The sequence below is a fragment of the Pseudophryne corroboree genome, chromosome 6 (assembly GCF_028390025.1).
Source record: "Pseudophryne corroboree isolate aPseCor3 chromosome 6, aPseCor3.hap2, whole genome shotgun sequence".
NCBI lineage: Eukaryota > Metazoa > Chordata > Amphibia > Anura > Myobatrachidae > Pseudophryne > Pseudophryne corroboree.
In genome coordinates this window covers 78167329-78185626 of record NC_086449.1, presented here as the reverse complement: position 1 = coordinate 78185626, position 18298 = coordinate 78167329, and the positions used below count along the sequence as shown (strand labels likewise).

At 41.3% G+C, this 18298-nt stretch overlaps 1 protein-coding gene across 7 annotated transcripts in view; it reads left to right on the top strand.

Annotated features, from left to right (window-relative positions):
* The window catches only part of NFIX (nuclear factor I X), a 185716-nt gene that overhangs the window by 141801 nt on the left and 25617 nt on the right, over positions 1–18298 (top strand). For 3 of the 7 annotated variants that reach the window (XM_063931251.1, XM_063931252.1, XM_063931253.1), the window contains 6 exons: positions 626–746; positions 5053–5189; positions 5640–5747; positions 8732–8910; positions 10573–10729; positions 14765–14856. In XM_063931251.1, coding sequence (XP_063787321.1) covers positions 626–746; positions 5053–5189; positions 5640–5747; positions 8732–8910; positions 10573–10729; positions 14765–14856 — 794 coding nt within the window. The remainder of the gene's footprint in view (positions 1–625; positions 747–5052; positions 5190–5639; positions 5748–8731; positions 8911–10572; positions 10730–14764; positions 14857–18298) is intronic. The other 4 variants (XM_063931254.1, XM_063931255.1, XM_063931257.1 and 1 more) reach the window with 4 other exon arrangements.

Below are 18298 nucleotides of genomic sequence, written 5' to 3'. Positions count from 1 at the left end.
AGTTGGGGGCAGATGGAATGGGCTCTGTATGGAGATCAGTTCGGTCATAATGTGTTGAGCCTATGGGGGTCATTCCGAGTTGATCGCTCGCTAGCAGTTTTTAGCAGCCGTGCAAACGCTATGCCGCCTCCCACTGGGAGTGTATCTTAGCTTAGCAGAAGTGCGAACGAAAGGATCGCAGAGCGGCAACAACATTTTTTTGTGCAGTTTCAGAGTAGCTCAAAACCTACTCAGCGCTTGCGATCACTTCAGACTGTTCAGTTCCTGTTTTGACGTCACACACCCGCCCAGCGTTCGCCCAGCCACGCCTGCGTTTTCCCTGGCACGCCTGTGTTTTTCCGAACACTCCCTGAAAACGGTCAGTTGACACCCAGAAACGCCCACTTCATGTCAATCACTCTGCGGCCACCAATGCGACTGAAAAGGCTTAGCTAGATCCTGTGCAAAACTGCATCATTCGTTGTGGCCGTACGACGCGCGTGCGCATTGCACCGCATACGCATGTGCAGATTAGAACTGCCATTTTTTAGCCTGATCGCTGCGTTGCGAACAAATGCAGCTAGCAATCAACTCGGAATGACCACCTATCGGTGGTGTTAAAGTGATTGTATTTTTTCTCTTCTAGCACCCGTCGCAACGGCATCTGGTCCGAACTTCTCATTGGCTGATCTGGAGAGCCCAAGCTATTACAATATAAACCAAGTGACCCTTGGTCGGAGGTCATTAACCTCCCCTCCATCCAGCAGGTAAGAGACACCAGAGCACCATTAGCAGCATGTGATATGATTTGGGAAATCATATCTTTTAAAAGTATTTATACTTCATTATGATTATGGGACGATATAATCTAATTTTTGTAATTTTTTTTGTGCATGTGCGTCTTTTCACATTGTGGGCGGGATGTAATGAAGTCAAAGGTGTGGTTTTCCGTCTGAAATCGTATGTTTTTTAAAGCCGCAGTTATGTACAAGGCAATAGCATGCCATGTAAATGATTGACACTTAAAAAAAAATTCTGAGTTTGGCCGGGAAACTGCACCTCCGGCCAACTTGAACTTTATTGCATTCTGCCCTGTGTGTGTTTCCGATACACAATTTGGCCTTGCGACTGTAAATGACAAGGGTTTGGGACTTAGGGTCGTCCTGTAGTCGTTTCAAAGGGGCATGTAGAATAGTATGGGGGTGTTGATGCATCTGATTGGACAAGTGACTTAACCGCATATTAATGTAAAGAGTGAAAACTGCAGGAACTGTGGGGCAGATGTATTAAGTTAACCTGGAGAAGACAGTGATAAACCAGTGATAAATGCAACGTGATAAACACTCCAGCCAATCAGCTCCCATATGTAAATTAACAGTTAGGAGCTGATTGGCTGGTGCGTTATCACCTTGCACTTAACACTGCTTTATCACTGGTTTATCACTTCTTTATGCTTTCTCCAGGTTAATACATCTACCCCATTTTAAAAGGGAAATCACACTACAATAAATACTTGTTTTATCCAATAAAGTGTGCTCCATACTATGCTGGGGATGGGGACGGTTGCCCGTATGGTATTTAAAGAACAAAAAAAAACATATATATTTAATGTAATACATTGTGTGCTGCAAGTATAAGCATTGTGTGTACTGTACACTGAATAAGCACCTCCTGTCATATTCCTGCTGCATCTGACACAAGTATGTGAAGGGGAGGGTGTCGTGGTTTCTGACAAAATTACGACTTTATTTCACGTGTTTCATGATCACATTTGCATCCAACTCCGCATTAGCTTTCTGGAAAGCAGATTTATGATATGTATATATATGTTTTCTGTCTAAGAAATACATTTTCTCTGAGTGGACATACAGTATAATTATACAGGAATTGACGATTCTGTATTATTTGACAAAGGTCTTTGTAGTCAGCAAGTCTAATTGTTTGCAGTTGTTTTCAGCAGCTACCAATATACAGACAGGTATTTGCATTTGCTGCACTTGTAATGTAACAATGTCTGCCCCCTGCAGGGTGTCTGAGGGAATGGCAGACATTGACAATTTTCGTTCATGGCTAAGGGATGTCTACAAAAATGATCCTGCCCCAGATTTGAACAAAAGCTGTGGAGCTAAATACACATATTTGCCCATATGCAGAGAGTTTTACACATATCTGCGATCGGCCCTCTATCCGTATAATTGGTTCCATCAGTACATAATGCACCAGCCCTAACCCTGGTGCAAGAAATCCACCTGTAGTCAGACTGATCCCTGTGTATGCACAACTCCGCATAGCCCTCAGTTCCATATGCATGCTCTAATTACACCATCACTAAACTTAACTTACGTGGGAACACCCCCTTAACACCCAGGTGCACCCTTTTAGCCTCAAGCATAGATACAATCTTGAATCATCTGTTGTTGTGCTTCAGAGTTTGCACAGTGCGGGCACAAAGGGTCATCTGCAAAACAGACTTGCATTCAATTCTTCATCAGCTACATCGGGAGTAAATATGTCCTATTCTGCTAGTTGCGCAAGCAACATGTGCATGCAGTGTGCACTAAAACTCAGTGACGTGCGGTGGGGTGAGGCAGGTGAGGCAGAGCCTTTCCTGTCATACTAACGTTTGTACCAGAGGTTTGACTGTATAAAGTATATGAAAAATACAAAGAATATGTTTGAATTATCTTCTTTGCATTATTCTAATCATTTTTATAGCCAAAACTCTGGAGTATAAAGTCTATGCAGGTGAGGCAGTGCCTCACCTGGGTATCCTTTCCACATATCTCTAATCAAAACTCAACAAATTTCCAGGAGTTTATACTGCTACACCTGTGTATAATTCCCAGATGTACGCTTTGGCTCATAAATTGCATGTAAATCTGGCTCTGGTGGTAGCCAGTGCCTCCTGAGCCATTTAGCTCACCACACGTCCCTGCTAAAACTGTGACATTGGTGTGCATGTGCCGCTTTTGTAAAAAAAAAAACCTCCCCAACCGTGGCACCTGCAAGGATGGGTCTACTGCCAGAAAGGCCAAAACATGGCGTTCAGTGTGATCGCTTGACATTAACCCCTGCACTCCAGAAAAATAATGCATTCCTCGGCTGAGGGAAGATTTTCCCCCATCCATAAGTTTAGGTGCACTAACATTTCAAAGCGCAGGACCTCTCTTTAAAATTATAGGCCCCTTAGGGAGAGATGTACTAAGCAGTGATAAAAGTGGAGAAGTGAGCCAGTGGAGAAGTTGCCCAAGGCAACCAATCAGCATTGATGTAACATTTCTAATTTGCATACTTTAAAAGTATACAGAGCAGCTGATTGGTTGCCATGGGCAACTTCTCCACTGGCTCCCTTCTTCACTTTTATCACTGCTTAGTACATGTCCCCCTCAATAATGATTTTCTGATGATAACCAGTGAACATAAGACAATGCTATCCTGCGCGATGTACAGTCGAGCCACATTATTATGACCACCTCCTACATTTGACGTCGGCAACACGTAGCCCATGAAGTACCTCACATGTCGTGCGCTGGCTTGGTGGGTATATAAGGTGTGCGATAGGCCGTCAGCACACATATTACTCGTTGCTGTCATGGGTAAAAGAGACCAAGGGTGGCAGTATTTCTGCTTCTGTGGTGAAGGTGTATCGTAACTAGACAAATGGCACCATTGCGAATATCCGTTGTAGAAACTGCGGAGCACCACGTGCCATTGACGTGAGAAGTGATTGTCATCTACGAAGGTGCATGAGGGCCGACCGACACGCTACAGTGGAGCAGCTCACCATCAAAATGAACCTGGGGGCTACCAGACGTGCGTCTAAAACGACAGTTCAGCAAACGTCCTAGCTGCTGTCCGTGCTGCACACGGCGGTTACTCTGGCTATTAGCTGGTGGTCATAATAATGTGACTCGACCCTGTATATGGGCAGGAGGACACTGCAACAATAATGGCACATACATTTGAAAGAGGGGAATCCCCTTTTTCAAATAATGCGGCCCCTTATATGTATTGTCTGATGATCAGCTGTGATCATTAGATGATACAAACAAGTGCTGTTTAGATGCCTACATCTGTGAAAGAGGCTACCTCAATATGTGTGAGGGCCTGTATGTAGTAGCCTCTTTCACAGATGTAGGGATCCAAAAATTACAAGTAAATGCAAAATATATCCACTGTACTGTACCATATGCCATCTTGAATGGAGTATAGGGCGTGCACACACTGCCCATGTAAGCTGTTCTACTTAGTAAATATGTATACTTAATAAAAAATAAACAAATGTCATAGTGGCTTTTTTTTATTATTCTGTTAAGTTGGTTATTATCAAATCAGGACTTATACCCAATCAATAAAATAAATAAAATTAGGTAGGCAGGGGGTGGCCATTACTGTTGTGCTGCCTTCATCCCTAAATCCGCCCCTGGTTAGCATGTGGCTATTTTGATTATATTTTATTTGACAGGCTCGAAAGAGTAAAAACAAGAAAGTTTTCCTAAAATAAAAAAGGGACAATTTGTGTGCGTGCAGCATAGACAAATCAGTGATACTGATGTTGGAATGTCACAACCACAAATAACAAAATATTGCCTCAACGCAGCAGTGCAAAAAAAAGAAAATAAAAAAAGGTATACTGTTTCTATGTTGCCCCCTGAATTGCACTTCCTTAGACAGTGGCATGGTTGGCCTGTACGGAATATAAGCAGGGATATACAATTACCCGCACATACTGTCGGGTGATAAGTATCGCCGGAGGAGCTATCTAAGTAGCCCCGATAAGCCGGCGTGTGCCACGGCTTATCTGGGAATTTGTTTCACCTGACTCTGGCAGGCGAAGCAAAATCTCCGATAACAGCCCCGTTTTCATCCTGAACCTGTGTGTTTTCGGGTAAAAATGCACTTTTAAACGGATGAACTAATCGAATAGCCCGACAGCAAAGCTTGAAGAAACATCGGACGGTTTTACACCCGAACTTTCTTCGGCGCTAATTGAATATCCATCCCAGTAGGTCTTGAATATGGGTGTGAAATTATGCAACATGCTGACTTTCTTTGTTTATGTCTAATTCCCAGCTCTACAAAGCGTCCAAAGTCTTTGGACGACAGTGAGTTAGAGAGTCCGGTTGATGACGTGTTTTACCCAGGTACAGGCCGGTCACCTGCAGCCGGGGGGAGCCAGGCCAGCGTGTGGCAGAATGATGTGGACACAGGTATATATATATATTCTGTTATGTGCCTGTTGCTTCATCTTTTGCTTTGTTCATTATTTATGCAGTACGGCAGGCAAGTCACACTGACACCAAAGAGCCAAGCGGGTATGTTACACAATTACAACCAATCAGTGCTCTGCAATTTACTTCTTCATTACAGTAACAACCTTAATCTGCCAGTAGGTGGTGCTGTAACACCCTATTAAACATTTGCTTTTCTTGCTTTCGACATGAAGCTTTGATGTGGAAGATATATATATATATATATATATATATATATATGTATATGTGTATGTATATATATATATATATATATATAAATTAAATAACTATAACATATATGTTCTGTCTGTGACGCTTTTGCTTTCCTATCTTGCAGTGAAGGGACTTCCCCCACCACCATCTCTTTCTACTCCCAAACCTCTGACTTTTCTCTTTATTCCTCTCAAGGACCTGGGTCTCTTAAGAAGTCAGGCAAGCTAGAATATTGCCAGACCAGCTCTTCTCGCATGGCATTCACCCACCACCCCCTCCCTGTGCTGGCTGGAGTGAGACCAGGTAGGTGTAGGACATTAGGTCAAGGTAGAGAAAGATAGGGACAGTGATAGTGATGGTGATAGTGGGATTGGTTGGGGGGCTGTGATCTTGTCAAACTACAAAACAGATAGCGTTCATGAGGTTAGAAAAACATATTTAAGAAAGAGATTAAGGTATAATGTTGTCCCGAACTGATGATGAATTGGAAACATATGCATGAGAAAAGGTCAATGACAAATGGGCCCAAGACTAATGGCACACTGACACATGAATCTCAGAACACTGACACCGAGGTCCCAGAACAATGGCACACTGACATGTGGGTCTCAGAACATTGGAACACTGACACATGGGTCCCAGAACATTGGCACGGAGGTCCCAGAACAATGGCACACTGACATGTGGGTCTCAGAACATTGGAACACTGACACATGGGTCCCAGAACACTGGCACGGAGGTCCCAGAACAATGGCACACTGCACATGTGGGTCTCAGAACATTGGAACACTGACACATGGGTCCCAGAACACTGGCACGGAGGTCCCAGAACAATGGCACACTGACATGTGGGTCTCAGAACATTGGAACACTGACACATGGGTCCCAGAACACTGGCACGGAGGTCCCAGAACAATGGCACACTGCACATGTGGGTCTCAGAACACTGACACTGAGGTCCCACAACAATGGCACACTGACATGTGTGTCTCAGAACATTGGAACACTGACACATGGGTCCCAGAACACTGGCACGGAGGTCCCAGAACAATGGCACACTGACATGTGGGTCTCAGAACATTGGAACACTGACACATGGGTCCCAGAACACTGGCACGGAGGTCCCAGAACAATGGCACACTGCACATGTGGGTCTCAGAACACTGACACTGAGGTCCCACAACAATGGCACACTGACATGTGTGTCTCAGAACATTGGAACACTGACACATGGGTCCCAGAACACTGGCACGGAGGTCCCAGAACAATGGCACACTGACATGTGGGTCTCAGAACATTGGAACACTGACACATGGGTCCCAGAACACTGGCACGGAGGTCCCAGAACAATGGCACACTGCACATGTGGGTCTCAGAACACTGACACTGAGGTCCCACAACAATGGCACACTGACATGTGTGTCTCAGAACATTGGAACACTGACACATGGGTCCCAGAACACTGACACATAGGTCCCAGAACAATGGCACATTGACTCATTGGTCTCAGAACAATGACACAGTGACACATGGGTCCCAGAACAATGGCGCACGGACACATGGGTCCCAGAACAATGACTTACTGACACAGGGGTCCCAGAAAAATGGCACACTGACACATGGATCCCAGAACAATGGCACACTGACACATGGATCCCAGAACAATGGCATAGTGACACCCAGAATGGCATACTGACACATGGATCCCAGAACAATGGCATAATGACACATGGGGACCCAGAACAATGGGAGAACAATGTCACACTGACACGTGGGTCCCAGAATACTGACACACTGATACGAGTCTCAGAACATAGGAGCACTTACACGTGGGTCTCAGAACACTGACACGTGGGTCCCAGTACACTGACACACTAACACGGGGGTCCCAGAACAATGGCACACTGACACATGTATCCCAAAACAATGGCACACTGAAACATGGGTCCCAGAAAAATGGCACACTAACACATGAGTATCAGAACACTGACCCCCTGACTTATGGGTCTTAGAACACTGGCCCACTGACACATGGGTCCCAGAACAATGGCACACAGACACATGGATGCCAGAACAATGGCATAGTGACACATGGGGACCTAGAACAATGGCACACTCACTTACACATGGGGACCGAACACTGTCACACTGGCACGTGGGTCTCGGAACAATGGCACACTGACACGTGGGTATCAGAACACTACCACACTGGACCGTGGGTAGTGTTCATTGCACACGGACACGTGGGTCCCAGAACAATGGCACACTGACACATGGGGACCCAGAACAATGGCACACTGACACATGGGTCCCAGAACACTGGCACACTGACACTTAGCGACCTAGAACAAGGGCACACTCAGTGACACTTGGGGACCCAGAACAATGGCATTCTGACACATGGGGACCCAGAACAATGGCACACTCACTGATACTTGGGATCTCAGAACAATAGCACACTGACACATGGAGTCCCGAAGAATGGCACACTGACACATGGATCCTAGAACAATAGCACACTGACACATGGGGACCCAGAAGAATGGCACACTGACACATGGGTCCCAGAACATTGGCACTTTGACACTTGGAGACCCAGAACAATAGCACACTGACACATGGAGTCCCGAAGAATGGCACACTGACACATGGGTCCCAGAACATTGGCACTTTGACACTTGGAGACCCAGAACAATGGCACATTTCACTGATACATGGGGACCCAGAAAAATGGCACTCACTGACACTTGGGGCTCCAGCACAATGGAATACTGACATATGGGATCACATAACACTGGCACGCTGACACTTGGGTCCCAGAACAATAGCAGACTGACATATGGGTTCATACATAGACTGGACTCACTTCTGTGTGCACATACAAAACACACACACACACACACACATATATATATATATATATATATATATATATACACACGCACATACAAAAACCAGTCAAAATCAAAACTGAATAAATTCCAGATATTCATTCTTACCCTGTTATCACGTTTGTACACCATTGGAAGAACTATAGCGATACAGAACAAAAAAAACAAAACAAAAACAAAGTCAAGTGTTGGGAGCTTATGCTTCTCTTTATGGAAAGTTCCAGGTTTCTTTGTTGCACATTGTAAAATCAAGAACCTAGTACGCATGATTAATACAATCCAGCTGTTGGGGGTGGCTCCTCAACTGCACATATTTCAGGAAGAAGTCATAAATAAATATAGAAATATATTAAAAGAAATGAGGTACTGATTTATATATTTTCTCTTTTAACCCAGGGAGTCCCAGGGCATCAGCATCTACTATTCACTTTCCTTCGACGTCCATTATCCAGCAGTCCAGCCCTTACTTTACCCACCCAACAATACGCTACCATCATCACCACCACAGCCAGGACTCCCTCAAAGAGTTTGTTCAGTTTGTCTGCTCAGATACCTCTGGACAGGGAGCAGGGCAGGTGAGTTTACCGAGTCATTTTCAGTGTGACGTTCACATAAGGAACCGTCCACTAATTTTTAATAAATAATGTAGGATTTTTAGCTATTAAAATGTATGTGCATATCTGAATTATCAAAATAATATTTTATTATCCACTATATTTATTTCCATTTAATTAAAAAAACATCAAAAGTAAATGAAAAAAAAAGTTTAAAACTTGTTTCAATGATTCTGTGCATACACTAGTAACTGCCCTTGCAGTTTACATTTTTGACATTTTTTTAGGACACGGAAAATTAATTGTACTAGCTCTTTGTTTACACATATTCATAAAATATTATATATAATTGCTAATTAATTTAGCAAATATTATAACAAAACAAATCAGTGGTATTTTTTTCCTTTCATTTTTTTGTCCTCTTAGAAATAACAATATTTTATTTGATTTTTTTATTTTATTAATTAAAAAGTTATGTTTATAGAATATACAAATTGCTATAATAATGACTGACCTTACTCTGATATGTATCTATTCAAGGCTGTTATAACTGCCTTTTGAATATGTTTTAAGTGTCATATGGACAATATGACTGAGTCACTATAGCAGAACATTGTAAAAAAAAAAAAATTGTATAAACATAAGTATACAATAACTCATCTATACCATTGGAGCGGCACTAGGATCCCATCTGTACTGTGTATAACATTTTATATAAATAGGATCATATCGTTCTGTAGGTGTAGTGATCAGGCTGTAATATACCGTAGATAATATACAATTTCTACTTGAATTCCATTCTAGTTGTCATTTGGCAGAGCTGAGTAATAAGCAAATGAAATGGATGTAAATCTTATACATGACCATTCATAGGCCAACCCCAGGATGTACGAATCTTGTGTTAATGTACAGGAAATAAGCAGTATAATATATATATATATATATATATATATATATATAAATAATAATCTTGTTTTCATAGGTGGTTGGTGTTAGTGGCATATATATCTTATAAGGGAGTTCTGTTTTTGTGTTGTATACAGTTTATAGGGCTTGGGTGCTGTGCTAGGCACTTATCACTTACTGCATATTTATATTTATGTATATAAAATATTCTCCCTAGACTTTTACATTCCCTGAATACTAGATTGTCAGCTCTTCTGCATATATATCCAGTATAAAAAAAACTGCGCTGCTGTTTTTGTCATTATTCTCTATTTATTTTAAACCCGCTTGCTTCCATGTTGTGAACCATGTATTTTCCATTACTTTTCTTTTTTTTAGTAATGAAATGCATTTTACATTATTTTTTTATTCAGTTATTTTTTTAGTTATTTCATACATGATACATTGTTTATTTATTTTTTAGTATTTTTATATTTACATTTACATTTCTCTAAATGGTTAATTTAATATGTAATATAAAATAATAATGTTTTCACTTGGGGAAAAAAAATATGTGGTTTTACATCTTTCTTATTTGGGTATTATTATTTATAAATATTGTTAATATATTTCTAGATGACTTTTAAAATCATATTTTTTTTTATTATTTTACGTTTTTTAATTTTTGTTCCCACGGCTTCCCGCAGTTTTTGGGCATAGGTTGGGCTAGGGACTGTGCGGGCCAGGGGCCATACTGAGCTCCGTTTACTCTCGTTTTGTTATTTATGTTGTCCGCAGCCCAGCAGCGGGGCCCAGGGGAAAATGTCGGGTTCCTTTTTGCTGCCACCCCCTGCACCCGTGGCCAGGCCTGTCCCCCTTCCCCTGCCAGACACAAAACCAGTCACAAGCAACAACACTGTCCTAGAAGGAGGACTTTCAGCGCCAGCATCGCCCTGTAAGTGAAATTAATCACCCCAAAATGCCCACACACAAAAAACGTAGTTGAAATCCCTGTCTCCATCTGTCCCGTCCGTGTGAGATTGGGGTTGGGGTGGGGATAATAGTAGGGCTTTGTGGAAGAATGGTAAAAATAAAGGAAATATTAGCGCAGACAGATAACTGAGGAGAGAGAACAGGGGCGCCATTAGAGGATAATGATTATTGGAGACAAAAAGGGAAAATTATAAGTGTAACTATTTACAATAAGATAGCAGCATTGTTTTAAAAGTGTAAACTGGTAAAAATGAAGGTCGGAATGATATTTGGAAGCTGGTGATGTCAATCGTTCTTCTCACCTGAGTTATACTGAATGTTCTCACAGTAGAGGTTGGGGCTACAACTTGTTATATATTTAATAATCAAATTAATTGTAATGTTTAAATGGAGAGTACAGGATATCTTCAACGGGACTCGTATTGCAAAACAGTATGACATCATTACATACAACAGTTTACATAATCAATGAAATTAGACACACCATTTCTTGCCCTACTGAGACGTACGGTAAGGTCACATGAGCAATTAAAATGGCAGTTCCTAAACATGGTTTTACATCACTAAAGGGGAAATTTACTAAGCAGTGATAAGGGTGGAGAAGTGAGCCAATGGAAAAGTTGTCCATGGCAACCAATCAGCACTGAAGTAACATCTATAATTTGCATACTATAAAATTATACAGATCTGCTAATTGGTTGATGGGGCAACTACTCCACTGGCTCACTTCTCCACTCTTATCACTGCTTAGTAAATGTCCCCCTAAGTCACTGATACATAACATATCTATTTAAGCAAGACATTTCTGATTTGAGGCATCTTTAAGGAAGTGATATTACTATATAGAGACTTAGAACATTGATACGCTCTTAAATCTGGGCCATGTATTAGTCTTTAAGCTCTTAAAATCCAGTAGGTTAATCATAATATGCAATATACAGTCTAAATTCCACCTACAACTTACATGTAATTATCATATTATGGAAGTGGATGACCACAATATTTCCATCAAATGATTGCCCGCAACCTCTACCTTATTAAAAAAATATATAAACCCTTCCTCCCATTAACAACCAGAGCAGTGAGTTTCATACAGACCCTGGCCATTACTGACACACAGCCTACCAAACTGTCATTTGTTCATATGCCACCATTCAACAAGACAGTCCTCAAAATACCGCAGACAGTGATGGAGAATAGAAAGTTTGGAGAATAGAAAGTTTGTTGGGCTACATCTCAGTAACGTAATAGGCACCAAAAGACTGGGCCATTTTATCAAGGGGAGTCAAAGATTTGGGTTCTTGGAAGGGAGGTCACATTTTTGCTGCCCACATCCCTAGATTATGGGGACCTGGCCTCCTGGGATAGCATTCCAAAATGTTGGAGCCTACTGGACATATTGGTAGAGTAGACAAGTACGATTATAATATATAGGTTTTTTTTATCATATAATCAGCAAGCAGCTGATTGAATCATTACTTAATTTTGTATTGTATTTACAGTTGCTGTGCAGCTGAAGACAAGATATTATTCTGCTGTCAGCAATTTGGAGGATAAGGGGACTATTTACTAAGCCTTGGATGGAGATAAAGTACCAGCCAATCCGCTCCCAACTGTCATTTTTCAAACACAGTGGCATGGCAGTTAGGAGCTGATTAGCTGGTACTTTATCTCCAGCAACTTTATCTCCATCCAATGCTTAGTAAATAGACCCCTGAGTGTCCTTCAGCTGTATGAGGTTGTTATCCTTTAACTGCAGCAGCAAGGTGTACCTGTAGTTGTAGTTCACAGACAACTGGACTGCCACATTTTCTTAGAAATATTCTGGAGCATAACTCTCTTATAGGGGTTGTGCACGTAATAGGTGGGTGGCGGTATAAATTATATATTACATTGACCTTCTCAGAGAGGTTTGAAGAGAGGGGGTTGTGTTCAGTACTTTAAGGACAGTTTACAACCAACCAAATGGTGCCAGAAGAACAATTACTCCACCCAAGCCTCTGCTAGGTGGGCGGTACCAGAGCTAGCCGTTTCAATTACAGGTATAGGTACAAAGCCATTAGTTGACCAGTGCAAGTTCAGTAGACAAAGCTATACACCAAAAAATGTTACAGAATATAAATGGTGAATATAATAAGCATTGTACATTCAGCCTCCTGAACAAAAATATAGACATACTGGAAATTCAGTCTTGTTTGAAGTCAAGAAAAAACATCACAGTGATCTCAGGAAAAAGAGGATCGATGTGTATTTTGGTCAAAAATATAGTTTTATTCTGAGTGCTGGACGGCTACCTGAGTGATCGGCAACCATATTTCCTTTCTAAAATGCTGATAACAAAGTAATTTCCATGTGTTGGCGTATATTGATGCTACGTGACAGACGCCTATCTAGAAACATTGTAATTCCTGTCACCATCCCAGAAGAGCTGACAATCTATTCCCACAATAATAGCAGGGTTCTGTGAGGAAGATTTGTGTCATGGGTGACCCTTTGTGTTTGTACCAGAAGTGATGTACAAGGATAGTGTTGTCTAATCTACAGACTGGGCCCTGGTTCTGACTCTCGCCCTGGGGAACCCTATTAAAGTGATAGAAAGGATACATGCTAATTTGTTTTTATGCAAGACGATGTCCAAACTAAAACCTCTGTAAGATGCTAGTTGGGGATCCTGGTCCCAACATGAATTTTGTTGCTGGTAGAATTGATTTTAATCATAAAGTAATATATCTAGCCAGCAGCATATTATGTCTTTCACCAATAAATAATAGACTATGAGTGGTGATAGTTAGGAAAGCAGTGATACTTATTTGTCCTGTCTTTAGCATTGGGATAAAGGCAACAAACAATTAGTGATCATTTTCCTGTAACAGACACGGGGAATATATTATTATTATGATTATCCTTTACTTATATGGCGCCACCAGGAGTTCGCACAAAGTACATAAACAGAAATGGAATGAACAAAACAAGAAATAAAGGGACTTACAGTACAGAACACTACAGGACTCCCGCAGGGAGTAGATGATAGTATAAGTAAGGGGGGAAAGGGATGGAGGGAGAGGGCCATGCTTGTGAGAGCTTACAGTCTAAAGGAGGGGGGGGGGGGGTACGGCTGACAGACGGGTGACATAGGCGGGGAGAGGTAAAGAGAAAGAAGCATGGAGCAGTGAGTTAGGATGACAGCTAGAAGGCTTTGATAAAGAGGGCCCTTCTGAAGTTTTGTAGAGAAGTGGAGATGACACAAGAAAGGATTAATATCTTGTTATGCTACATATTGTACTACAACCAATAGCAACCAGTCAGATTAATGTTCTTATTTCTAGACTGCGCTAGAAAGACAAAAGTTAGATTTTGATTGGCTGATTTGGGTCTCAGCCTACTGCACCCAGTTTACACCAGAATGCATTTGTGTACTTCCCAGTATTAAGACACATTAAAGACACACAGCATGTACGGAACATGACAAATATGTAACAGTTCAATGGGAACAAGAGAATGGGACAAGAACGGATTATAGGGACAAGTGCGTTTGATTGCCAGATGCCTTTAGGATACACTGTGTATCCTGTGTAGTCTGACACACACTAGCAACATACAGTATTAGTAATTGTATACACGCATGTCAGTTGTGTATTTCGATATGTGTGTTTGTGCAGGGGGAGTTGTGATGTATTAGTTTTGTGTCTGATTGCTTATCTCTTTCTTTTTCTCTTTTTTCCCATTTGTTCTGTTACCTGATTGTGTGCGCACTTGTGATTACAATGTACCTGTCATTCCGTGTTGCATTGCCTATAATGTGTAACTGCCTTCCCATTTGTTTGTCCTTAACACAATGTTTTGTTTTGTGGCTGTATTACGTCACTGTGCGGCATGACCTTGTTGCTATTGTGTTGTTTATTTTGTTTCTGTGTTGTTTTATTGTGCTGCTCCACTGTTTTGTATCATTCCATTGTGTCCCCGTGTCATTGTGTTGCTGTATTGTGTTGTTGTGTAGCATTCTCAGCGCCTCCCCCCGCCGGGTCCAACAGGTTTGTCACAATTGGATCACGAGACAGCAACTTTCTGAATCTCCCCCAGCAGTCTCAAGTAAGTCAGCGATATTCCCTAATCTGTAATTCACCATTTACTAAACGTAACTCTCCCTAATGTTTAATTCAGTACCCCCTGATCTGTAATACACCTGTCCCTTAATCTGTAATATTCCTCAACTAATCACACTTGTCCATAATCTGAAGTGGATTGTCCCCAATCTGTACTCCTCTGTAAACTAATCAAAATACTCAATCTATAATACATCACCCCACTGCTCTACCTTATCTGTAATATACAACCCCCTAATCTGTTATACACAGTAAACTAATCATGGGTCTCCTACTCTCTAATAAATTAATCACAGCTCTCCATAATCAATAATACTCTGCAAACTAAACACAGCTCTCCTTAAGCTGTAATACCTTGTAAACTAGGGATGGCCATCGGTGTGTTATACATCAATGGTCACCATCAATGGTACCACTGATGGATAACCTCGATGGTGAAAAGGTCACCCCTGCATTATTAGAAAATGAACTGCAGGCCAATCAGAGCCTGGGGGTGGGGTTTCACGGTTGTCAGGGGGATGGGGCTAGAATCTGTGCCCTGACACTGAAGGGGAAAAAAATCGGTAGCACTGAACCATCAATGGCGGGAAACCATCTGGTTCTCCCCCATAGATGGTAAAAGTATTCCACATTGGTAATAGACAATCGATGATTTCAAATCATCGATGCTTGATGGCCATCCCTACTGTAAACTAAACACTGATCTCCCTAATCTGTAATACCCTGTAAACTAAACATGGATCTCCCTAATTTGTAATACCCTGTAAACTAAGCATGGCTCTGACTACTGTCCCTCCTATCTCCTATACACTGTTAACGGATAATGCCTCTCCTTAGTTTGTAATACACTATAAACTAATCAAAACTTTCTCTTATCTGTAATACACTACACCCTAATCTTTTATACACCCTATACTGTTATATACCATCCCCAATTTGTAGAATTTTATAACATAATCATAGTTCTCCCTAATCTGTTGCACTGTTAACTAATAATGAATCATTCTCATCTTTAATACCTTTCCCCCTATCCGTACTCTAGGTCAACACCAATTAGGTCGGCACCCATTGGTCGACAGTGGGTAGGTTGACACTAGAAATAGGTCGACACGGCCATTGTGTCGACATGAAAAAAGGTCGACATGATTTTTTTCACCTTTTTTGGACTTTTTCATACTTTACTATCCATGTGGACTACGATTGGGAACAGTAACATGAGCATCGCAAGCGAAGCGAGCCATGCAAGTGGACGCGGTGCACTAATTGGGGTTCCCGGTCACATGACGGAGAAAACAAAACCAAAAAAAACATAAAAAACTCATGACAACCTTTTTTTCATGTCAGGCTTGTTCATGACGACCTAATGGCCGTGTTGACATATTTCTAGCGTCGACCTACCCACTGTCGACCAATGGGTGTCGACCTAATGGGTGTCGACCTAATGGCTGTCGACCCTGAGTCCCATACCCCTCCATAATCTGTTACAGAGCGTTAGCTATTAATGAATCTTTCTTATCTGTAATAACCCCCTTGTCTTTAATACTAATTATAACTCTGCCTAATCTGTAATACCCTGAAAACTAATCATAGCTCTCCCTAATCTGTAAAACAGTGTTAATATATATTTATAGCTCTAATTTTACAGTATAATACCATCATTTACTAATTCTGGTATTTTATTTTTAATCTTGAATACATCCACTAATAAATGCATCTCTTTCTAATCTATAACTAAACACCCTCTAATTTGTAACATACAATGTTATGATCAATGCCAATCCGTAATCCTAAATATTCCCCGTACTAATCACACCTCCCCATAATTGGTTACATAGACTGTTTAGCATGGCACTTCTAGCACACATACAGTATGCATCTAAATTGGTCATCCAGTCATTACTGTGCTAAAGTTGTGTTAGTAGGCCTGAGATAAAGGGATCATTTGTAACGAGCTATTCCATGTTTTCAAAATCAATTAGTACAGTACAAAAATGCACAGTGTTTTCTGTTTCTATCAGAGAAAATGACTTAAGCTGAGTGAGGATACACATGCGCAATTAACGTTTAGGAAATAAGACGAGAGCACTTTAGGATACGTGCTATTGTGCTGTAGTGGAATTATTAGTCCTAATGTGCGTGGCCAGTCTGACCTATACTGTAGCTCCACCACATAAGAAGGCAGACCAGTCATGTCTTGGCAAGATTAATGTCTAGGACATGACTTTAGACTCCTGGAGAAGATTTTACAGTAGTTCTAGAGCAAAATCTGGAAGATATCATTTTGGCCAATGGTTGGGTTAGGATTTCTGGTTTAGCACAAAGAGAATAAAATAAGAGCAATGTATAGTTTAGCTAATTTATGTCTTTAGTACACTTAGGACATAAGATCACTGAGCAAATTATATACCTCTTGTGTAAAAGTAGGGAGTCCCTTCTTATAAATAACTTTTCTTTCATCTCATCATTGAAGTTCATTAGACAGATCCACATCATGTGCTCCTCTGCTGGAGGAACTGAAAGCAAAGAAGTCTTATGCACATCTGATGGCTAGGATGTAGTGACATGATCAACCATTCATGGCTTGCCATCGATGGACGATGGTTCTGCCATTTATAGTGGAGATACGATGGTTCTCCAGCATCTATGGCTTAGAGACAGCAATGTTCTGGATATTTTTTTTTATTTTTTTTTTACCCTTCAGTGCAGGGGAACGGATCTTAGCCCCTGCCCTTGGCAGTCCAGCTTAGCCATGTCCCCTTCCTTGCCTGCCATTCCTCACAGCAGGGAAGTGCAGCAATGGGTTCAAAACCATCAATGTTAAGAACTGATTGCACCATGGTTTCATTCCATTGATGTTAAGAACTTTTTGCACCATTGATTGTTAACCCACCAAAATAGCAACAAACTGAAGGGTGGCAGCGTGATGGTAAAGGTGGTTATAGTGTTGCATATCACAATAGTAACATGCTGGGTTCAACATCATGCTACTTGTTGACCTTTGGACGGTCAATCAAATATACTCAACTCATAACACCCCTACTGTTCTTGGCTGCCACCGCAGAGCTCTTGTGTTTCGCTCAGTTGCCTTCGCAATATTTTTTAGAAATATCAAAGAAAAGAGTTATCACCTCAGTTAGGGTTTGGATAATAAGTAGTCTATAGTCTCCACTGTTTCCAACTTGCAACACTTGCCTGTAACAAGTCTATAATATTATTTTGCAAAATACAGCAATACTATTGTTTCATAAAAGTCATGTACACTGATGGCAGTCAGTGGCAGAACCTCTCCCGTCTGGTCAATTTAGCTTCCAAAGGGGGGCGCTGGGGTCTCCCCATTACCTGGGGCCAAGTGTAAATGCATATGCATACCCTGCATATTTTATTGCTGGTGAAATTCATCATTAGTACTCAACAGACTCAACTAATTG